Below are 25,331 nucleotides of genomic sequence, written 5' to 3' on the forward strand. Positions count from 1 at the left end.
GACGATTATCCCATTAATTTGAGCCAGGATAAAAGATTCGTGGATGAGGAACGTTAGAGTGAAGGATTAGAGTGCAGTGCAGGACGTATCCTTTTTCGCTCTGACCGTAACTTAGGTACAAGGGCTCATTGGATTCCACACTCTGTCCTTTTTCTATTGTGGATCACGGATTTGTATTTTAAACCACCTCGGATACTATATCCTCTTGAAAATGAGAGTCGACCTTGGACTAGGGCTGGGCGATATGGCCTGTTATTAATATCTCGATATTTTTAGGCCATGTCACGATACACGATATATATCTGGATATTTTGCCTTAGCCTTGAATGAACACTTGATGCATATAATCACAGCAGTATGATGATTCTATGTGTCTACATTAAAACATTCTTCTTCATACTGCATTAATATATGCTCATTTTAAACTTTCATGCATAGAGGGAAATCACAACTAAGTCAATTGACCAAAAGTGTATTTATTAAAGAGTTATTAAGCAGTGGCACAAACATTCATGTCATTTCCAAAACAGAAAGTGCAAGATTGTCAGAGACAATTCAAGCTATGAGTGCACTTTTGTGCATGATGTCACTAAGATGACATATCAAAACAACACAAAATTTTGTACAGAACGCCACTACAATAGTTAAAAACAAATAAAGTGCACTTTTGTGCATGATGTCACGCAAGATATTTCCAAAACTGTAAAATAAAAAATGATCTGCATAATAGGAAATCAAATAGTGTATGTCCTTTGCTATGTGGTAGTTTCCTGCGGACGTTATCTCCTTCTGTTGTTGACTATTTTTTTCATACGGTGTTGATGTGGAGATGGAAAACGCCAGGCTCAAATCGGGTCAGTGCTGGTTGCTTCGGCATTTTGTTGGTGTGGCACCGGCTGAGATGTTGACATGCGGAGTTTCAAGCACTCTTCATTCTCTAGCGGGTGACTTTTCAAATGACGCTACAATTTAGTAGCGCCGCTACTTTTTGTAGCAACGCTTTTGCCGCATACTTGACAAATTACGGTTGTCTGTTCGACATCTTCCCGCTTGAAGCCAAACCACCGCCAGACGATGGACCCCGTGCTGTTTTTCTTGGGAATTAATTATTCTTCCAGATTGACACCGTCTTTCTCTCGTATTACCACTCGCACCGCTCCGCTTGCACCACAGCTAACTTTACCCATGCGGCTACTTCGCTGCCCCGCGAGAGCGTGTGACGTTGCACGTGCGACAGTATGTGACGCATGTAAGAAGGTGCGCTTGTTTTATGTCTCTGTGAGAAGGAGAGACAAGAAAGAGTGGGTATACTCGAATACTCACGATATAGTCATACATCGCACAGAGACAAACCCGCGCGATATATCGAGTATGTTCGATATATTGCCCAGCCCTACCTTGGGCTGCGTTATAGTCTAGGTCGGGGGTCGGCAACCCGCGGCTCTGGAGCCGCATGCGGCTCTTTAGCGCCGCCCTAGTGGCTCTCTGGAGATTTTTCAAAAATGTATGAAGAATGGAAAAAGATGAGGGGGAAAAAAAATCAATTTTTTTGTTTTAGTATGGTTTCTGTAGGAGGACAAACATGACACAAACCTTTGTAATTGTTATAAATCACACTGTTTATATTAAATATGCTTCACTGATTCAAGTATTTGGCGAGCGCCGTTTTGTCCTACTTATTTTGGCGGTCCTTGAACTCACCGTATAGTCTGTTTACATGCATAACTTTCTCCGACTTTCTAGGACGTGTTTTACGCCACTTCTTTTTCTGTCTCATTTTGTCCACCACACTTTTAACGTTGTACATGAGTGCACAAAGGTGAGTTTTGTTGATGTTATTGACTTGTGTGAAGTGCTAATCAGACATATTTGGTCACTGCATGACTGCAAGCTAATCGATGCTAACATGCTATTTAGGCTAGCTATATGTACATATTGCATCATTATGCCTCATTTGTAGCTATATTTGAGCTAATTTAGTTTCCTTTAAGTCCTCTTAATTAAATTTATGTCTCATGACACATGTAATATGGCTTTTAATTTTTTGCGGCTCCAGACAGATTTGTTTTTGTTTTTTAGGTCCAATATGGCTCTTTCAACATTTTGGGTTGCCGACCCCTGGTCTAGGTTAACCTGTTAGGCGGTAAAGGGTATAAGTGGATCGGGAAAAGCAGGACATATGCAGCGCTGTAACACACGTCCGGTTTCATGAAGATACATTGCTGTTGATCAGTGGATATCATTAGTGATGTGGGGATCCATACTGAAATATCGATACCGCCGACACCAGATCTTTATGCTCTTTAATCGATCCTCAAGTCAAAAAATAGATACTGTTGATACTTTCATTCGGGGGTGTCCAAACGTCTATGAACTAGCTCGGAAAAGGGTGGAGTGCCATCTCCAGGTTGGGGGAGGAAATCCGGCGTCAAGTGGAGGAGTTCAAGTACGGTTCAATCTTCTTCACGAGTGAGGGAAGAATGGATCGTGAGATCGACAGGCGGATCAGCGCGGCGTCTGCAGTGATGCGGACCCTGCATCAGTCCGTTGTGGTGAAGAAGGAGTAGAGCCGGAAGGCTAAGCTCTCAATTTACCGGTCGATCTGCGTCCCTATCCTCACCTATGGTCATGGGGTTTGGGTTATGACCGGAAGGACAAGATCACGGGTACAAGCGGCTGAAAAGAGTCAGGTCGGGTGGCGGGGCTCTCCCTTACAGATAGGGTGAGAAGCTCTGTCATTCGGGAGGAGCTCCTCCACGTCGAGAGAGGCCATATGAGGTGGTTCGGGCATCTGGTCAGGATATCCCCCCAAACGCCTCCCTGGGGAGGTGTTTAGGGCGCGTCCGACCAGGGAAGACCCAGGACACGATGGAGAGACTATGTCTCCGAGCTGGCCTGGGAATGCCTCGGTATCCTCCGGGAAGAGCTGGACGAAGCAGCTGGGGAGAGGGAAGTCTGGGCTTCTCTGCTTAGGCTGCTGCCCCCGTGACCCGACCTCGGATAAGTGGAAGAAGATAGATAGATGGTGTTCAAACTTTTTCTACCAAGGGATGCATACTTAAAAGTCGAAGTAGGCCGCGGCCATATTAATATATATATACACAGTATATATTAGAGATGTCCGATATTATCGTCCGATAAATGCTTTAAAATGTAATATCAGAAATTATCGGTATCGTTTTTTTAATTATCGGTATCGTTTTATTTTATTTATTTATTTATTTTATTTTTATTAAATCAACATAAAAAACAGAAGATACACTTACAATTAGTGCACCAACCCAAAAAACCTCCCTCCCCCATTTACACTCATTCACACAAAAGGGTTGTTTCTTTCTGTTATTAATATTTCTGGTTCCTACATTATATATCAATATGTATCAATACAGTCTGCAAGGGATACAGTCCGTAAGCACACATGATTGTGCGTGCTGCTGGTCCACTAATAGTACTAACCTTTAACAGTTAATTTTACTCATTTTCATTAATTACTAGTTTCTATGTAACTGTTTTTATATTGTTTTACTTTCTTTTTTATTCAAGAAAATGTTTTTAATTTATTTATCTTATTTTATTTTATTAATTTTTAAAAAAAGGACCTTATCTTCACCATACCTGGTTGTCCAAATTAGGCATAATAATGTGTTAATTCCACAACTGTATATATTGTATCGGTTGATATCGGTATCGGTTGATATCGGTATCTGTAATTAAAGAGTTGGACAATATTGGAATATCGGATATCGGCAAAAAGCCATTATCGGACATCCCTAATAAATATATATATATATATATATATATATATATATATATATATATATATATATATATATATATATATATATATATATATATATATATATACAAACTCCGTTTCCATACGAATTGGGAAATTGTGTTAGATGTAAATATAAACGGAATACAATGATTTGCAAATCCTTTTCAACCCATATTCAATTGAATGCACTACAAAGACAAGATATTTGATGATCAAACTCATAAACTTTATTTTTTGCAAATAATAATTAACTTAGAATTTCATGGCTGCAACACGTGCCAAAGAAGTTGGGAAAGGGCATGTTCCCCACTGTGTTACATGGCCTTTCCTTTTAACAACACTCAGTAAACGTTTGGGAACTGAGGAGACACATTTTTGAAGCTTCTCAGGTGGAATTCTTTCCCATTCTTGCTTGATGTACAGCTTAAGTTGTTCAACAGTCCGGGGGTCTCCCTTGTGCTATTTTAGGCTTCATAATGCGCCACACATTTTCAATGGGAGACAGGTCTAGACTACAGGCAGGCCAGTCTAGTACCCGCACTCTTTTACTATGAAGCCACGTTGATGTAACACGTGGCTTGGCATTGTCTTGCTGAAATAAGCAGGGGCGTCCATGGTAGTGTTGCTTGGATGGCAACATATGTTGCTCCAAAACCTGTATGTACCTTTCAGCATTAATGGTGCCTTCACAGATGTGTAAGTTACCCATATCTTGGGCACTAATACACCCCCATACCATCACAGATGCTGGCTTTTCAACTTTGCACCTAGAACAATCCGGATGGTTCTTTTCCTCTTTGGTCCGGAGGACAAGACGTCCACAGTTTCCAAAAACAATTTGAAATGTGTTCTCGTCAGACCACAGAACACTTTTCCACTTTGTATCAGTCCATCTTAGATGAGCTCAGGCCCAGCGAAGCCGACTGCGTTTCTGGGTGTTGTTGATAAACGTTTTTCCCCTTTCATAGGAGAGTTTTAACTTGCTTGATCATGTATGCAGTACTCCCGCCAGCCCGCAGGGGGCAACAGCGAAGCATATGTGTCACAGTGAAGTAGCAGCGGGGTGAGTAGAAGACTACTCATTCAACCCTGGACTTTTAAAGTGGTCGAGTCATTGTTTCCTGGCGGACCGTTTAGTGGACGGACACATTTCAACAATGTTAGAAATCCCAGCGTGTAAGCTTCATCACGAAACTTGGCCAAACATTTGTAAGTAGATATCATTTGTGCATAAAGATATTTAGTTTGTTTTGTATTGAAATTGCTGACTTAGTGATGTTTTTTTGTATTCGTGGTCGTGTTGTTTTTTTGTCTGAGAGTAACGATCAAACCTCGTTTAATACATGTAGTGCTAAATTTGACCGGTAGAGGGCGACAACGCTCATAGTGATAAGTCACAACGTTTGGTGTGTGAACGTTGTGCAATTTCAAACATTTGTAGTTTATTGTGTGAGTAAATTAACACTAAACCTATTTTATTTATGTAAAATACACAATGGACGTTATACTTTTTTTTGCTTTTAATTTTGTCTATATTTTAAATCTTAAAAACCTAAATGAAGGAAAATGTGTAAAGAAATAAAACTTAGGACGGAAAATAATTCAACAGAAGGAACATCCATCCTCAACAAAAATTGGAGCTTCTTTTTCCTCATACTGTTAAGAAGTTGCACATGCAAGGGCATAATAATGAGTTTATTGACAGTGCTGTGTGAAAGCCGATGTGTTTACTTTGCAATTAAGTAAACAGAGTCTCAAAGACCTGCGTAGACACTTTCTGACGAAACATCCACATTTCGATGTCCGGCTCTTGAAACTGTGACCCTCTTCATTATGTAGTTGAGTAGCCCTGCGGTAAATGGAAAACAGCAGTGGTCCTAAAATGGAGCCCTGTGGAACCCCACATGTCAAGTGAGCAACAGAAGATTCTGTGCCAGCAACATTCACAAAGAAGGTTTTATTTGTTAAATATGACTTCAACCAACTCAAGGCAGTCCTTGGGCAAGGTACTTCACCCATGCTCCCGGTGCCGGTCACACAAATGTAGCTTACCACCATCAATGTGAATGAATAATGGCTTCTCACTTCTCTGTGAAGCGCTCTGAGTGCCTCAAATATTATGGCCGTATCGAATGCTGTTAGATCAAGCAACGCTAAAATCACAGGGCCACCTATGTCAGTTGCTCAGATGATGTCATTAAAAACTCTTATTACTGCAGACTCAGTACTATGGAGGGATTTAAACCAGGGGTTCCTAACCTTTTTGACCTTGGGGCGCAACTTTTACACTACCGAGGGGCCCAGTGCCCACTCATGTATTAACACTGAATTAGTAATCTTACTCTTGATTTTAATCGTATTCAATAGATCTATCTAACCTACTTGCAGTTTACAACCTCGTCAAATGATATGAAAGCATGTGTCAATCACAAAGATCATTATAAGGCTTAGGTCAGGCTGATTACAAAAATAAACACTAATCAAATACACTGCGTAGGAAAGGATTGATGAATAAATACTTTACATACAATTACTGTATTTAGTGCCAAAATATTTAAACTGAATTATTAATACATAGGGGTGTAACGGTACACAAAAATGTCGGTTCGGTACGTACCTCGATTTAGAGGTCACGGTTCGGTTAATTTTCGGTATAGTAAGAAAACGACAAAATATAAATTTTTGGGTTATTTATTTACCAAATTTGCAAAATCTTCCACCAAAAATATTTTTTTTAGTGGAATATTTGATGTGAAGTAATGGGAACTTTGGATAGGTCAATAATTCATAATAACATTGATTTTGATTCAATATTATGTTTTCAGCAATGACAGTTTGAAAGAAAAAAAAACAGCTTTGTTTTATTAGTCATCATTGCAACTTTTTCTAAATTACATTTAACCTTTAAGCTTTTTTATTTCACTTTTGTTATGTTTTTGTTTATTTTAATAGTATTTTTAGAATGTGCCGTGGGCCTTTAAAACATTAGCTGTGGGCCGCAAACGGCCTCCGGGGCACACTTTTGACACCCCTGCTATAGATAATAAAAAATTAAATCTGATAAATCTATGGATAAAAAGCAGAGCCTGGCGACGCATGCGCGTTTATCATAACTCTCTCGCCCTCTCTGTCTCTGCCCCTCCCTCACCAATGCTGCTGCGCGCACAATTTGTTTTGTTTTTAACCCCTTCTTAACCCTGAACGTACATTGTTAATACACGCAACCATAACTCAAAATGCCGGACATTTGAGGCATTTAAGAAACTCCGCCCGGACAGCCCCGCAAAAGAGGACATGTCCGGTGAAAAGAGGACGTATGGTCAGTCTATCCTGATCGGTTTCACCGGACATGTCCTCTTTTGCTAGCATGCTATCAGCGACCGGGCTAGGATAGACTGACCATACGTCCTCTTTTCACCGGACATGTCCTCTTTTGCGGGGCTGTCCGGACGGAGTTTCTTAATGCCTGGTTCACACCAACGGTGCTTGCCGCGCTTTAAAGCGGCGAGCAAAGCGCCGTCATTTTTGTAAATTTTTCCACGAATATCCCGATCTCCGAAGTAATGTTATGCTTTGATACGCTCTGATACGAATTAGTTGCCGCTTTGGGGGGACAAATTACCGTTCCTCACGATTTGATGCCGCTTTGATCCCGCTTTGATACGCTTTAAATCACGCTTTGATACGTTTTATTACGCTTTATTGAACTTTATTATGCTTTGATGCGATCCTGACGCTTTAAATCAGGCTCTGACACGATTATCAAGCTCTGTTGTGCATTGGAATTAATGTGTCATGAACATTATGAACATTAATTTGTAATAATGACTTTGAAATGTGATATTGTTATGTAATTATGTGCAATTTGGAAGATGCTGTAATTATTATTTTGTGAATTTGATGAATAAATTGCGTGCGCACACATAATATAATAAAAAAGAGAAATATGATAAACAAATAAGTTTTAAAAAGTTTGAAAAACTCAGTATACTAAGTTTTCCCCACATTTTTTTAGATTGATCTATTTATTTGATTTCTCTTTTTGTTTTATTATATACAGGATAAAACACATAATGTAATAAAAAAGAGAAATATGATAAACAAATAAGTAAAACATTTTTGAAAAACTCAGTATACTGTTTTCCACACATTTTTTATATTCATTTATTTTTTCAATTTCTCTTTTTTTCCCGTTATATTATGTTTATTATTTATTATTTATTATGTTTTATATTCATTTATTATTTCAATTTCTCTTATTTTTTCGTTATATTATGTTTATTATTTATTATTTATTATGTTTTATATACATTTATTTTTTCAATTTCTTTTTTCCCCCCGTTATATTATGTTTATTATTTATTATTTATTATGTTTTATATTCTTTTGTTTTTTCAATTTCTCTTTTTTTCCCGTTATATTATGTTTATTATTTATTATTTATTATGTTTTATATTCATTTATTTTTTCAATTTCTCTTCTTTTTTCGTTATATTATGTTTATTATTTATTATTTATTATGTTTTATATTCATTTATTTTTTCAATTTCTCTTTTTTTCGTTATATTATGATTATTATTTATTATGTTTTATATTCATTTATTTTTTCAATTCCTCTTCTTTTTTCGTTATATTATGTTTATTATTTATTATGTTTTATATTCATTTATTTTTTCAATTCCTCTTTTTTTTCCGTTATATTATGTTTATTATTTATTATTTATTATGTTTTATATTCATTTATTTTTTCAATTTCTCTTTTTTTTTCGTTATATTATGTTTATTATTTATTATGTTTTATATCTTCATTTCTTTTATTTCTTTGTCATCTTAATAAATATCTATCTTTCATTTCTTATGCTAGTTGACAATAATAAAAGGCATTTCTTTAATTTTTTATATTCAATGTCACTAGTCAATATCACAGTCACTTCCTATTTGTAGTTGTAGACTGGGGTCCGCGCTTTGAACCAAGATCTGTTAAGCTTTCCTACGCTTTGAGTCAAGCTTTGCTGAGCTTTGTCAGGCTTTGTCAGGCTTTGATACGCTCTCGGCGCTTTATTCCATCCTTGACAGAGCGCCAAATTTTTTAAAACCGTTTAAAAAATGTTGGCGAACTTGCCGCATGTCCCGCTTCACTACAAGCTTTCCCACGATCCATTACGACCCTCACGCTTTAATCAGGCTTTGTTACGCTTTAAAGCGCCGTCAAAGCGCCGTTGGTGTGAACCTAGCATAAATGACTCAAATGTCCGGCATTTTGAGTATTGTTTACACAACGTGCAGTACGCTACTTAATATGTCCGTGTGGAAACTCGTTCGGTACACCTCTGCACCGAACCGAAACCCCTGTACCGAAACGGTTCAATACAAATACACGTACCGTTACACCCCTATTAATACATAATAAATGTTTCGTAAATAAACTGTCAATAAAATGAAAGTGTGTATGAAAATACAGCTTCACTTTAGTCATAGTTTTTGCGCTTAAGAAACTTCTCAAAGACTTGAGCTCCAGTCTTCTTCTGTTTGTTTGAGATTGTCACTACTGCGACAAGTGGTGGAAAATTGTATTACAACTGAGTACCGCTGCGACCCGTAAGGACCACAGCTGAGAAACAGCCCTATGGTTAAGAAATACTGGTTTAAACCCAGACTGAAAGACCTCTAAAATGTCATGGTCCCCTGAAAAAGTGTTTAACTGGGTAAAAAAAACATATTTGAAGGGAAGGGCAGTTTAGAAATGGGCCTCAAATGAGCTAAAACAGGATTGCCCAGACCAGGTTTCTTTAAAAGGGTTTTAACTATGGCAAGACAAACTGCTATTTGAAATGTTAATAACAGGCTGTCCTATGCAAGAAAAACATTGGTTTTAAATGCAGGAGAGACCGCATCGTGGGGGACCCTGAGGGCTTCACATGATTGACTAACTCTTGTAACTGTGGCAGCGTCACTTGCTCAAACTGATTAAACAGAGCAGAGTAGTGAAAGGGGACACAAGGATCCGAGGTCAGAGCAGAAAAACCATTGCACAACTCAGGAGGTATGGGACTGTTGGTATTGAGACGCGACACTCTTAATTCCAAACATCTTATTGACGGTTTCCCCCTTTTTCAGATATTGGAACGGTACCCGTGGGGCGATTGGTGTGCTCAAGCCCCGCATGGTGGTCACCTTTGCTCCCCTCCATCTGACCACTGAGGTCAAGACGTCCGTGGAGATGCACCAAGACTCTCTGCCTTAAGCCGTCCACCGGCTTCAACCGGAAGAACGCGTCCGTCAAGAAAATCGGTCGCGGCTACGCCGCTGGTGACAGCAACAACAACCCATCAAGGGCCCTGGGAACTTCAACGCTCAGGTGTGTGTACTCCCTCCTTCACATACCATTTGATTTTTGACCTTTACAATTGGCTGATTCGTCGTCGTTTGTCTTTTTGTGGGTCATCATCCTGAACCACCCTTTAAAACCGTGCATTGGATGTTCAAATGCGCCAAATTCCACTAGAAAGAAAGCCGCTAACTAATAAAAACGTCTTTGAAAATAATTGACACACCTGTCAGGTTCTTTTTATGCCAAAGAAAGCCTTTAGGATGTGTGCTGGTCTAACCTGTGTCTTGAGTTTTTAGGTTCTTTACACCGGAATTTAGGTCCAACGCCCTGGCGGAGACCACTATAAAAGGTGTGCAGAGGTAATACCTACTCTATTTTGTCCCGATCAGGAGTCTGTGTCTCTTGTTTAGTGCCTGTGTTGCAGGTAGGTAATTTTACTGAAAGATGCTGAATGTTTAATTGAAGGCTGGTATGTTTAAGTTAGGTTTTTAACTGGATTGTAACCTTTTGGTAGTATTTATGCATTTACAAGCACAGGACTCACTAAACATGTCGTTGCTTGAGTGTATGGTGTTTTTTTTAATTTAATATCTCCCGCTTCTATTGAGCGTAAGTGACAATAACGAGTTATAACCATGTGACAGAGAAGCCAGCTTAAATGCCGCCCAAAAAGATCCACATCAACATGGTGGTCATCGGCCACGTCGATTCCGGCAAGTCCACCACCGCCGGCCATCTCATCTACAAGACCGGCAGCATCGACGAGAAAACCATCAAGGAGATCGAGAAGGAAACTCAAAATGTTTGTATCCTGTTCATGTTATTGCTAGAAAAAAAGAGGTGGGTGGATCGATCCAAATGGCAACATGACATCTAAAAAATACTGATGTGATGTACATATTTGACGGTCCCTTACTTTCATAAAATATCTTTGTCCCGCTGTTGGAGTCATTTGTATAATTTTACAAACCCCGTTTCCATATGAGTTGGGAAATTGTGTTAGATGTAAATATAAACGGAATACAATGATTTGCAAATCCTTTTCAACCCATATTCAATTGAATGCACTACAAAGACAAGATATTTCATGTTCAAACTCATAAACTTTTTTTTTTTTTTGCAAATAATAATTAACTTAGAATTTCATGGCTGCAACACGTGCCAAAGTAGTTGGGAAAGGGCATGTTCACCACTGTGTTACATGGCCTTTCCTTTTAACAACACTAAGTAAACGTTTGGGAACTGAGGAGACACATTTTTGAAGCTTCTCAGGTGGAATTCTTTCCCATTCTTGCTTGATGTACAGCTTAAGTTGTTCAACAGTCCGGGGGTCTCCGTTGTGCTATTTTAGGCTTCATAATGCGCCACACATTTTCAATGGGAGACAGGTCTGGACTAAAGGCAGGCCAGTCTAGTACCCGCACTCTTTTACTATGAAGCCAAGTTGATGTAACACGTGGCTTGGCATTGTCTTGCTGAAATAAGCAGGGGCGTCCATGGTAACGTTGCTTGGATGGCAACATATGTTGCTCCAAAACCTGTATGTACCTTTCAGCATTAATGGCGCCTTCACAGATGTGTAAGTTACCCATGTCTTGGGCACTAATACACCCCCATACCATCACAGATGCTGGCTTTTCAACTTTGCGCCTAGAACAATCCGGATGGTTCTTTTCCTCTTTGGTCCGGAGGACACAACGTCCACAGTTTCCAAAAACAATTTGAAATGTGGACTCGTCAGACCACAGAACACTTTTCCACGTTGTATCAGTCCATCTTAGATGAGCTCAGGCCCAGCGAAGCCGACGGCGTTTCTGGGTGTTGTTGATAAACGGTTTTCGCCTTGCATAGGAGAGTTTTAACTTGCACTTACAGATGTAGCGACCAACTGTAGTTACTGACAGTGGGCTTCTGAAGTGTCCCTGAGCCCATGTGGTGATATCCTTTACACACTGATGTCGCTTGTTGATGCAGTACAGCCTGAGGGATCGAAGGTCACGGGCTTAGCTGCTTATGTGCAGTGATTTCTCCAGATTCTCTGAACCCTTTGATGATATTACGGACCGTAGATGGTGAAATCCCTAAATTCCTTGCAATAGCTGGTTGAGAAAGGTTTTTCTTAAACTGTTCAACAATTTGCTCACGCATTTGTTGACAAAGTGGTGACCCTCGCCCCATTCTTGTTAAATCACCAAAAATGATTCCCGGGCGCGGCCACCGCTGCTGCCCACTGCTCCCCACTGCTCCCCTCACCTTTTTGGGGGTGAACAAGGGGATGGGTCAAATGCAGAGGACACATTTTACCACACCTAGTATGTGTGTGACAATCATTGGTACTTTAACTTTAACTTTACAGTTCGTCGCTACATCTGTAAGTGCAAGTTAGAACTCTACTATGGTCTTTCAAAAGGCTGCTTTTGTACCCAATCATGGCACCCACCTGTTCCCAATTAGCCTGTTCACCTGTGGGATGTTCCAAATAAGTGTTTGATGAGCATTCCTCAACTTTATCGGTCTTTTTTGCCCCTTGTGCCAGCTTTTTTGAAACATGTTGCAGGCATCAAATTCCAAATGAGGTAATATTTGCAAAAAATAACAAAGTTTACCAGTTCGAACGTTAAGTATCTTGTCTTTGCAGTCTATTCAAGTGAATAGAAGTTGAAAAGGATTTGCAAATCATTGTATTCTGTTTTTATTTTAACATTTACACAACGTGCCAACTTCACTGGTTTTGGGTTTTGTATAACTGCCCAAGATCATTTTCTTTGCATTTTTAGAGAATAAATGGCAGTTTAACTCTTTTACACTCATCAAAGCTCTGAGAATTATGTTCATGATTTTCTGGCAACATCTGGTAGTTCAGGGGCACAATTACACCACAGCAATATGTTCCTGTTTTTCCAATCTGCAAGAATGACATTAATTTGGTTTTCATGTAACAAGCATAGTAATATACCAGGATTACAATACGTTAAAGGCCTACTGAAAGCCACTACTACCGACCACGCAGTCTGATAGTTTATATATCAATGATGAAATCTTAACATTGAAACACATGCCAATACGGCCGGGTTAACTTATAAAGTGCAATTTTAAAATTCCCGCCACACTTCCGGTTGAAAAACTCCTTTGGATATGATTTATGCGCGTGACGTCACAAAATCCACGGAAGTGGTTGTACCCCATCAACCCGATACAAAAACCTCTTGTTTTCTTCGACAAAATTCCACAGTATTCTGGACATCTGTGTTGGTGAATCTTTTGCAATTTGTTTAATGAACAATGGAGGCTGCAAAGAAGAACGTTGTAGGTGGGATCGATCGGTGTATTAGCGGCTAAGTACAATACTTACAGCAACACAACAAGGACTACTTACTACGCCTAGCCGATGCTTGCCGCTAAACCCACGGATGAAGTCCTTCGTCGCGCCGTCGATCGCTGGAACGCAGGTGAGCATGGCTGTTGATGGGAAGATTAGGGCTGGCTGGCGTAGGTGGAGCGCTAATGTTTTTATCATAGTTCTGTGAGGTCCGGTTGCTAAGTTAGCTTTAGCGTCGTTAGCAACAGCATTGTTAAGCCTTACCAGGCTGAGAATTTTTAACCGTGTAGTTACATGTACATGGTTTAATAGTATTGTTGATCTTCTGTCTATCCTTCCAGTCAGGGGTTTATTTCTTTTGTTTCCATCTTCATTTGAGAACGATGCTATCACTTTAGCTCAGTAGCTAAGTGTGTCACCGATGTATTGTCGTGGAGATAAAAGTCACTTTAAATGTCCATTTCGCGTGCTCAACTCTCATTTTCAAGAGGATATAGTATCCGAGGTGGTTTAAAATACAAATCCGTGATCCACAATAGAAAAAGGAGAGAGTGTGGAATCCAATGAGCCAGCTTGTACCTAAGTTACGGTCAGAGCGAAAAAAGATACGTCCATCACTGCCTCTCAAGTCCTTCACTGTAACGTTCCTCATCTACGAATCTTTCATCCTCGCTCAAATTAATGGGGTAATCGTCGCTTTGTCGCTCCGAATCTCTCGCTCCATTGTAAACAACGGGGAATTGTGAGGAATACTAGCTCCTGTGACGTCACGCTACTTCCGGTACAGGCAAGGCTTTTTTTAATCAGCGAGCAAAAGTTGCGAACTTTATCGTCGATTTTCTCTACTAAATCCTTTCAGCAAAAATATGGCAATATCGCGAAATGATCAAGTATGACACATAGAATGGATCTGCTATTCCCGTTTAAATAAAAAAAAAAATCATTTCAGTAGGCCTTTAAAGATCGGTTATAGTGGAAATCAATGGGGCTGAAAGGGTTCTGGAAAAAAATTGTGTATACTTAGTTTGTATCTTATTGTAACCAAAAAAAAACTCCCTGGAGAAATTTCAGACCGGTAACCTTCAAACTGAACAATCGTATCACATGAGGAACACTGGTAATGTCCGTTTTGGGCCTTCGTGGTGCACAAGAGCGAAATAAATCAGAAGTTACCCAGTACTTGAGTAGTTGTTCTACTGAGTACTTTTACTTGATTCGTTTTACTAAGGTAAGGATACTCTTAAGTACAACTTTTGGCTACTCTACGCACTTCTTCACCTGCGTCCTAATGCCCGTCCAGCCATCAATTGTCTACCGCTTGTCCCTCCAATTTTAGCCATTTGTATCCATGTTTTTATTTATTCTTACAGGTTAAGGGTTAATTAATTTCTCACAGACTAAAAAGACAATTCAGCTATGATAATCCACCAAGTCCAAGATTGAAACTGTCTTCATACACGACTCCAACTGTGTAGTAATGGAGATCAGTGCTGGGGACCTTGTCAACGTCGGCTCATTTGACTTCATCGTGTGTGTGTAGATGGGAAAGGGCTCCTTCCAGTACGCCTGGGTCCTGGACAAACGGAAGGCGGAGCGTGAGCGCGGCATCACCATTGACATTGCTCTGGAGAAGTTGGAGACCGACAAGTACTCTATGACAGTCATCGACGCCCCAGGGCACAGGGACTTCATCAAGAACATGATCACCGGCACCTCTCAGGTATCTCTCAGTACCAATACATATCTCATGGCCGACATTCAACCGAGGGCTCGATTCCAGGCCGACTGCGCCTTGCTGATCGTCTCCGCCGCCGCTGGCGAGTTTGAGACCGGCATGTCCAAGAAAGGACAGACCCGCGAGCACGCCCTGCTGGCCTTCACCCTCGGTGTGAAGCAGCTCATCGTCGGTGTCAACAAGATGGACTCCACCGAGCCCCCCTACAGCCAGGAGCGTTTTGAGGAAATCACTGAGGAAGTCAAAACCTATATCAGTAGTATCGGTTACAAGACCAACACCGTTGACTTTGTGCCCATCTCTGGCTGGCACGGAGACAACTTGCTGTCGCATAGTGAAAAGGTGAGGCCTGTATGATACACTACATTGCCAAAAGTATTTGGCAACCTGCCTTTACTCACATACAAACTTGAAGTGCCATCCCATGGAATTGTCCAAAATGTTTTGGTATCCTGGCGCATTCAAAGTTCCTTTCACTGGAACTAAGGGGCCGAGCCCAACTCCTGAAAAACAACCCCACACCATAATTCCTCCTCCACCAAATTTCACACTCGGCTCAATGCAGTCCGAAATGTAGCGTTCCTCTGGCAACCTCCAAACCCAGACTGGTCCATCAGATTGCCAGATGAAAAAGTGTGACTCATCAGTCCAGCGAAGTCGTCTCCACTGCTCTAGAGTCCAGTGGCGATGTGCTTTACTCCCACGCTTTGCATTGGATTTGGTGATGTATGGCTTAGATGCAGCTACTCGGCCATGGAAACCCATTCCATGAATCTCTCTGCGTACTGTACGTGGGCTAATTGGAAGGTCACATGAAGTTTGGAGCGCTGTAGCATAGTCTTTGCACTATGCGCTTCAGCATCCACTGGCCCCTGTCTGTCAGTTTATGTGGCCTACCACTTCCTGGCTGAGTTGCTGTTGTTCCCAAACTCTTCACTTTTCTTATAATAAAGTTGACTTTGGAATATTTAGGAGCGAGGAAATTTCACGACTGGATTTGTTGCATAGGTGGCATCTTATGACAGTTCCATGCTGGAAATCACTGAGAGCGGCCCATTCTTAAACAAATGTTTGTAGAGACAGTCCCCATGCCTAAGTGCTTGATTGTATACACCTGTGGCTGGGCCAAGTGATTAGGACACCTGATTCTCATCATTTGGATGGGTGGCCAAATACTTTTGGCAATATACTGTATCTTTACAAATGTTACTGCTGGGAACATGGCTTTGACGTTGTTTATTTTTTTAGATGAGCTGGTTCAAGGGCTGGAATATTGAGGGCCCCGTGGGCAGTGGAACCACCCTGTACGAGGCTCTGGATGCCCTCCGTCCTCCTCCTCGTATCATCTCAAAGCCCCTCCGTCTGCCCCTGCAGGACGTCTACAAAATTGGAGGTGGGTCATTTTTCTTACAAGGCCTGTCAGACCTCCTTCCATCCCCTATCGTCCCCCCGCAGGTATTGGAACAGTCCCTGTGGGCCGCGTGGAGACCGGTGTGCTGAAGCCCGGCATGGTGGTCACCTTCGCTCCCCCCAACCTGACCGCTGAGGTCAGGTCTGTGGAGATGCACCGCATCTCTCTGAAAGAGGCTTTGCCCGGCGACATTGTCGGCTTCTACGTGAACAACGTGTCCGTCACAGAAATCCGGCGTGGCTACGTCGCTGGTGACGAAAACGACCCACCCAAGGCGGCTGAATACTTCAACGCTCAGGTGTGTGTAGGGCTGGGCCATAAAAGGATATCTGTTGCGAACTGGCATGTTGGTGATGTTCGTAATCCCAAATTTGCAGAAGGCAGATGCAGTGTGGTGGTAAGAGAAGTATTTTTGATCTTTAAACAAGGCAAAATACAAAACACACGGGTAGCCCAAAGCAAAACTTAGCATAGCATGAACTAGCATGGACGTAGGAAGTAGCATTAGGCTAATATGAAACATCAGTCGTAACCGTCGAACAATAATTTGGCATCGAGTGGACGGAGCGACGAGTGATGTATGTGTCCTAATTGCCAAACAGCTGCCAGTGTGTACACTCAGCGCTCCTAGCAAAAAGAAAATAAACAAGGGAGGCAAGGAGCAGAGCTAAACATAGGCCAAACATAACAAAAATAAGACCAGACCTGTCCTGTTGCCATAGGTCATATACTGTATATGGCGAAATAACTTCTCTTCGATTGTGATAAGAGACAATTTTGGTTATATTAAGATTGGCCGATTCCGAAATTCATTTATATTCAATAATTTATACAATATCAGCACAATATTCTAACTATTCTCTTTTATTACATACCATCTATTACTCATCCCTCTTGCCCTTCAAAGTCCCCCCCGTGTCCAGGTAATTCTCAGATTTTTTACAGATAACAAAAACAAACAAAGATTTTGAAAAAATTCAAAACATCAACTTGATCAATCTAGGGATGTAATGATATGAACATTTTATATCACGGCTATCATCACTTATACACACACTAAAACCTTTTGACCGAGTTATTTCTTTTAATTACCAAACAAATAGACACACTGCTAGGCAACCCACTGTTTTGTTTTAGTCTTAGTGTTTTATCTGTTTTAATGGTTACGCTTTTATTGTTTTGATATTGCTTTGTATCGTAGCTGCACTCTAAGATTTCCATCCATCCATCTTCTTCCGCTTATCCGAGGTCGGGTCGCGGAGGAAGCAGCCTAAGCAGGGAAGCTCAGACTTTCCTCTCCCTAGCCACTTCGTCCAGCTCTTCCCCGGGGGATCCCGAGGCGTTCCCAGGCCAGCCGGGAGACATAGTCTTCCTCAACGTGTCCCGGGTCTTCCTCGTGGCCTCCTACCGGTCGGACGTGCCCTAAACACCTCCCTAGAGAGGCGTTCGGGTGGCATCCTGACCAGATGCCCGAACCGCCTCACCTGGCTCTCGATGTGGAGGAGCAGCGGCTTTACTTTGAGCTCCTCCCGGATGGCAGAGCTTCTCACCCTATCTCTAAGGGAGAGCCCCGCCACCCGGCGGAGGAAACTCATTTCGGCCGCTTGTACCCGTGATCTTGTCCTTTCGGTCATAACCCAAAGCTCATGACCATAGGTGAGGATGGGAACGTAGATCAACCGGTAAATTGAGAGCTTTGCCTTCCGGCTCAGCTCCTTCTTCACCACAACGGATCCATACAGCGTCCGCATTACTGAAGATGCCGCACCGATCCGCTTGTCGATCTCACGATCCACTCTTCCCTCACTCGTGAACAAGTCTCCGAGGTACTTGAACTCCTCCACTTGGGGCAGGGTCTCCTCCGCAACCCGGAGATGGCACTCCACCCTTTTCCGGGCGAGAACCATGGACTCGGACTTGGAGGTGCTGATTCTCATCCCAGTCGCTTCACACTCAGCTGCGAACCGATCCAGTGAGAGCTGAAGATCCTGGCCAGATGAAGCCATCAGGACCACATCATCTGCAAAAAGCAGAGACCTAATCCTGCAGCCACCAAACCGGATCCCCTCAACGCCTTGACTGCGCCTAGGAATTCTGTCCATAAAAGTTATGAACAGAATCGGTGACAACGGGCAGCCTTGGCGGAGTCCAACCCTCACTGGAAACGTGTCCGACTTACTGCCGGCAATGCGGACCAAGCTCTGACACTGATCATACTCTAAGATTTATTTAAATGAAAAGCGAGCAACAAATAAACTCTATTATGATGACAAGCGGTAGGAAATGGATGGATGGAAATAATACTTCTTGTTTCTGGCGGCTGTTGTGGTGTCCTACTCTGGTCAGCCTTTCTTGAACGCAGCGTCAAAACACCTGCGTCTCGTATTTCTCGGAGTATAGAACAACTACTCTGTGCTGTCTCTTGTTTCCGTGTTAGCATTTAAGCTAGCAAGTTTATCAAAGTGCAGTCATCAATCACTGTTTTTCCATCCTTTTTAACCCTTGTGTAATGTTTTGTAATATTTTAACATAAAAGTGTTTAATTGTGAGGCATTAAAAGCCACAAAATGCCCTCTGATGTTCTGTGTGCCTACACTCTGTCCTCCTCCTGTCTAGGCCTGCTGTGTGTGTGTGTGCGTGTGTGCGTGCGTGCGTGCGTGTGTGTGTGTGTGTGTGGTACACAGAACATCAATTTCCACACTTCTATTAGCCCTGGGTCCAGTGGACCCGGACATCTTATATGTAATAGAAATGTGTAGGGGGGTGTATGGTGTGTGGTCATTAAATATGTATTCTGATATATGTTCTTCACAGAAAATGAGCAAAAGTTAGTGAGTCTCAGTTTGAAAAATTAATTAATTGTATCATTTTTCTTTTAATGAAAAATGAAAACAGGTCCCACAGACCCGAACACCACACAAACGGTAATACCAACCGTCGGGCGTTTTACTGCAGTTATCATTAATATAGTTTATTTTTACATTGCTACATGACTCTAGTATCGATCTCACTCTGATATTACCCTTAGTGTCGGCACCACCAATTTATGGATGATCCACCCTCCTCCTACATGTGGTGTACTGACTGTGACAATGCTGACACAACAACACTTGTTATATTATCCTCTGTCTAAATCATATTAATGTACACATTAATTTAATGTTAATATCTGCTTGCCTTGTTTTCCGGACCATAGGGCACACTGCAGATGAGCGGGTCTAGTCCGGGCTATTTTCATACAAAAGGCGCACCGAATTATAGGGCGCATTAAAGGGGTCATATTATTATTTATTTTTGTCTAAATGTAAAAGACTTCCTTGTGGTCTACATAACATGTAATGGTGGTTATTTGGTCAAAATGTTGCATAGATGATGTTTTACGGATTATCTTCAAGTCGCTTTCTGACAGTCGCTTCAGGATGCGCCGTTTTGTGGGCGGTCTTATTTACGTGGCTCACCTTCGACCGTGTCTTCTCCCCGTCATCTTTGTTGTAGCGGTGTAGCGTGCAAGGACGGGAGTGGAAGAAGTGTCGAAAAACGGAGCTAACCGTTTTAATGCCATTCAGACTCTACTTAAATCAATAACGGAGCTCACTGGTGCAATAACAGCACCGAAAATGTGTCCCGTGAAAAAACGTCCGACCGGAACTCTCTAATAACTAAAGTTCCTTCGGTGTATAATGTAAACAAACTAAACCGGTATGTTTTAGCGCTTTCATGGCGAGTTTACTGACAGACATGAGTAAGAACTTTACACTACTTTATATTACAAATGGCAACAGCGGAGGATGAATGTCCCATAACAAAAAGAAGAAGAAGCTTATCGACTACGGTGTCGACACAGACTACCAAGGCGGACGCGCGCACATTTTCAGGACTTATGCAGATCCCAAATACAGATCAGCAGGTACCAGAAGGTAAGAAAAGTCTCTTTTGCATAATATTGCGAAACAAAACGCCAGATAATGTCTTACCTTATACACACACCATAATAATACTCGTATGTCGAAGCACAGTACAATCCATCAAGCGGTGCGGCTTCATAGCTTACCAAAGTCGTACTAAAACATTTTGATAGACTTTTGAGCGCCGTGTGTAATGTTTTATATTTTCAATGGAACATGTAAAATCTCGGTGTTTACTTGAGTCAAATTGCAGTCTACACGTATCTCTTATGTGTGACTGCCATCTACTGGTCACACTTATCATTTCACCATGTACCAAATAAAATAGCTTCGAGCTGGGTAAGCACTACCAAAATTATTCCGTACATTAGGCGCACTGTCGAGTTTTGAGAAAATTAAAGGATTTTAGGTGCGCCTTATAGTCCGAAAAAATACTTTCTGCTGTAACGTGCTTCCAGCTACACTTCCAACAGAAGAGGGTTGTCTTTAGTTATCCCACATTGGGGAAATTATGTGGTTGCAGTGCAGACTCAAAAAGTCCATAAAAAAGTATTAAAAGTAACGGAATAGTCACAAAAGCGCCATCCCTTGTTGCAAGGGGGGTTTTAAAGGCCTACTGAAATGAAATGTTCTTATTTAAACGGGGATCGCAGGTCCATTCTATGTGTCATACTTGATCATTTCGCGATATTGCCATATTTTTGCTGAAAGGATTAAGTAGAGAACGTCGACGATACAGTTCGCAACTTTTGGTCGCTGATAAAAAAGCCTTGCCTGTACCGGAAGTAGCGTGACGTCACAGGTTGTGGAGCTCCTCACATCTGCACATTGTTTACAATCATGGCCACCAGCAGCGAGAGCGATTCGGACCGAGAAGGTGACGATTACCCCATTAATTTGAGCGAGGATGAAAGATTTGTGGATGAGGAAAGTGAGAGTGAAGGATTAGAGGGAAGTGGAAGCGATTCGGATAGGGAAGATGCTGTGAGAGGCGGGTGGGAACTGATATTCAGCTGGGAATGACTAAAACAGTAAATAAACACAAGACATATATATACTCTATTAGCCACAACACAACCAGGCTTACATTTAATATGCCACAAATTAATCCGCATAACAAACACCTCCCCCCTCCCGTCCATATAACCCACCAATACAACTCAAACACCCGCACAACACACTCAATCCCACAGCCCAAAGTACCGTTCACCTCCGCAAAGTTCATACAGCACATATATTTCCCCAAAGTTACGTACGTGACATGCACATAGCGGCACGCACGTACGGGAAAGCGATCAAATATTTGGAAGCCGCAGCTGCGTACTCACTGTAGCGCGTATCCAACTCAAAGTCCTCCTGGTTGTGTTGCTGCAGCCGGCCGCTAATACACCGCTTCCCACCTACAGCTTTCTTCTTTGCTGTCTTCATTGTTAATTAAACAAATTGCAAAAGATTCACCAACACAGATGTCCAGAATACTGTGGAATTTTGCGATGAAAACAGACAACTTAATAACTGGCCACAATGCTGTCCCAAAATGTCCGCTAGAATCCATGACGTCATGCGCAAACGTCATCATACCGAGACGTTTTCAGCAGGATATTGCGCGGGAAATTTAAAATTGCACTTTACTAATCTAACCCGGCCGTATTGGCATGTGTTGCAATGTTAATATTTCATCATTGATATATAAACTATCAGACTGCGTGGTCGGTAGTAGTGGGTTTCAGTAGGCCTTTAAGCCAAAAGGTAAAAAACACCTAATGAAAACAAAAGGGAAACATTAAAGACATAGGACATAAGAGCACAGCTTTGCAACCAGCTGCCACTTCAGCGGCCCCATTTTTACTTACAGCAACAAATGTAAAACCCAATAAAAACTAAGTACTGAGTCATAAATAATACAACATTTAATAATAATGCTTCTTAAAGTTTACTAAACGCTTGTTTCTCCTGTTTCCAGCTAGCTTAGAGGCTAGCTTAGCTATTAGCATGCCTGCTCCTGCTTTTTCTGTGTGTAACATGTTTAGCCTTGTCCTAATACTTGATAATGATCCATAAGATTTTAAGTATATAAGACCGGACAAGTCAGAAAGAGATTATACAGTATTATTTGCTCCCAGATGCTACCTGGTGGTTGTTTGAGCACACTGCACCTAGTCCTGGATAGTCCCACTCCTTAAAGGCCTACTGAAACCCACTACTACTGACCACGCAGTCTGATAGTTTATACATCAATGATGAAATCTTAACATTGCAACACATGCCAATACGGCCGGGTTAACTTATAAAGTGCAATTTTAAATTTCCCGGCAAACTTCCGGCTGAAAACTTTTCGATATGATGACGTTTGCAAGTGACGTCAACGGTTGAAGCGGAAGTATTCGGAGCCCATTGAATCCAATAAAAAAAGCTCTGTTTTCATCTCAAAATTCCACAGTATTCTGGACATCTGTGTTGGTGAATCTTTTGCAATTTGTTTAATGAACAATGGAGACTGCAAAGAAGAAAGTTGTAGGTGGGATCAGTGTATTAGCGGCGGACTACAGCAACACAACCAGGAGGACTTTGAGGATAGCAGACGCGCTAGCCGAACGACCTCACCTTGACTTCCTCCGTCTCCGGGCCGCCAACCGCATCGGTGATCGGGTGAAGTCCTTCGTCGTACCGTCGATTGCTGGAACGCAGGTGAGCACGGGTCGTGATGAGCAGATGAGAACTGGCGTAGGTGCAGAGCTAATGTTTTTAGCATAGCTCTGTCGAGGTTCCGTAGCTAAGTTAGCTTCAATGGCGTCGTTAGCAACAGCATTGCTAGGCTTCGCCAAGCTGGAAAGCATTAACCGTGTAGTTACATGTCCAGAGTTTGGTAGAATTGTTGATCTTTTGGCTATCCTTCCAGTCAGGGACTTATTTGTTTTGTTTCTATATGCAGTAAAGACCGATGCTATCACGTTAGCTCAGTAGCTAAAGTGTTTCGCCGATGTATTGTAGTGGAGATAAAAGTCACTGTGAATGTCCATTTCGCGTTCTCGACTCTCATTTTCAAGAGGATATAGTATCCGAGGTGGTTTAAAATACAAATACGTGATCCACAATAGAAAAAGGAGAGAGTGTGGAATCCAACGAGCCAGCTTGTACCTAAGTTACGGTCAGAGCGAAAAAAGATACGTTCTGCACTGCACTCTAGTCCTTCACTTTCACGTTCCTCATCCACGATACTTTCATCCTGGCTCAAATTAATGGGGTAATCGTCGCTTTCTCGGTCCGAATCTCTCTCGCTGCTGGTGTAAACAATAGGAAAATGTGAGCAGTCGTCACGCTACTTCCGGTACAGGCAAGGCTTTTTTTAATCAGAGACCAAAAGTTGCGAACTTTATCGTCGTTGTTCTATACTAAATCCTTTCAGCAAAAATATGGCAGTATCGCGAAATGATCAAGTATGACACATAGAATGGATCTGCTATCCCCGTTTAAATTTTAACAAATCATTTCAGTAGGCCTTTAATGCTTCAGTCACATGCAGAATTCTCACAGGAACGAGGCTAAAATACAAACTTACCTATTGTACGCAATTATTGCTAGCCAAATTTAGCAAAATGTCTTTCTAGGTCAAGGACCAGGGTGGTCCTTGACCACCCTGGCCGGATCAAGGCCGGCTACACACCCGTGCTGGACTGCCACACAGCTCACATCGCCTGCAAGTTCCAGGAGCTTCTCAAGAAGATGGACCGTCGTTCCGGCAAAGCGTTTGAGGACAACCCTGAGTTTGTCGGGTCTGGAGACGTCGCCATTGTTAAGATGGTTCCCCAGAAGCCCATGGTGGTGGAGACCTTCTCTTCGTACGCTGCCCTGGGTAAGTGCGCCTTTTCTCCTTCAACATGGCGGCACAGACCTACAACGGTTTCCCAGCATCTCCTCCTTGTCCTCTCAGGTCGTTTTGCTGTGCGCGACATGAAGCAGACGGTGGCCGTCGGCGTCATCAAATCCGTTGTGACCAAGGAGTAGTGTTGTCCCGATACCAATATTTTGGTACCGGTACCAAAATGTATTTCGGTACTTTTCGATACTTTTCTAAATAAAGTGGACCACAAAAAATGGCATTATTGGCTTTATTTTAACAAGAAATCTTACGGTACATTAAACATTTGTTTCTTTTTGCAAGTTTGTCCTTAAATAAAATTGTGAGCATACAAGACAACATGTCTTTTAGAAGTAAGTAAGCAAACAAAGGCTCCTAATTTAGCTGCTGACGTATGCAGTAACATATAGTGTAATTTATCTACCTATAATTTTGTCAACATTACTAAGACAAGTGGTAGAAAATGAATTATTAATCTACTTGTTCATTTACTGTTAATATCTGCTTACTTTCTCTATTAACATGTTCTATCTGCACTTCTGTTAAAATGTAATAATCATTATTCTTCTGTTGTTCGGATACTTTACATTAGTTTTGGATGATACCACAAATTTAGGTATTAATCTGATACCAAGTAGTTACAGGATCATACATTGGTCATATTCAAAGTCCTCATGTGTCCAGGGACGTATTTCCTGACTTTATAAACGTAATATACATTTGTAAAAAACGAAAGAAGAGTTTGTGATGCTAAAAAATATCGATTCAATCATAGTAGTATCGACTAGATACGCTTCTGTACTTGGTATCATTACAGTGGATGTCAGGTGTAGATCCACCAATGGCGTTTGTTTACATTGTGAGCTACGGTGTGTAGTGAAGTATGTTTAGCTATTCCTCGTCCTGCACGGATGATCCTTGTAAGAAACATACTCTATTTGTCGCCATGGAGGCAAGAATTAGTGATTTAAAAGTAGCTACAACACTGCGGAT

The 25,331-nt window shown here is 41.6% G+C and overlaps 1 protein-coding gene across 13 annotated transcripts; it reads left to right on the forward strand.

Annotated features, from left to right (window-relative positions):
• The first annotated feature begins 1,686 nt into the window (after positions 1–1,686).
• Positions 1,687–24,562, forward strand: LOC133650279 (elongation factor 1-alpha-like). 13 transcript variants are annotated; one of them, XM_062047355.1, is made up of 12 exons: positions 1,708–1,819; positions 4,747–4,987; positions 9,661–9,821; positions 9,896–10,136; positions 10,406–10,468; positions 10,754–10,911; positions 14,969–15,148; positions 15,209–15,505; positions 16,412–16,556; positions 16,619–16,874; positions 24,100–24,332; positions 24,411–24,562. In XM_062047355.1, exons 6-12 carry the CDS (start codon positions 10,768–10,770, stop codon positions 24,482–24,484), a joined length of 1,329 nt encoding a protein of 442 aa, XP_061903339.1. In that variant the 5' UTR covers positions 1,708–1,819; positions 4,747–4,987; positions 9,661–9,821; positions 9,896–10,136; positions 10,406–10,468; positions 10,754–10,767; the 3' UTR covers positions 24,485–24,562. The 13 variants fall into 13 exon arrangements, with proteins under 13 accessions (XP_061903332.1, XP_061903339.1, XP_061903337.1 ...); XM_062047353.1 differs by having other exon boundaries at positions 10,406–10,458; XM_062047354.1 differs by having other exon boundaries at positions 9,896–10,138; positions 10,406–10,911.
• The last annotated feature ends 769 nt before the right edge of the window (positions 24,563–25,331 follow it).

This window comes from Entelurus aequoreus, linkage group LG05 (assembly GCF_033978785.1).
Source record: "Entelurus aequoreus isolate RoL-2023_Sb linkage group LG05, RoL_Eaeq_v1.1, whole genome shotgun sequence".
Classification (NCBI taxonomy): Eukaryota; Metazoa; Chordata; class Actinopteri; order Syngnathiformes; family Syngnathidae; genus Entelurus; species Entelurus aequoreus.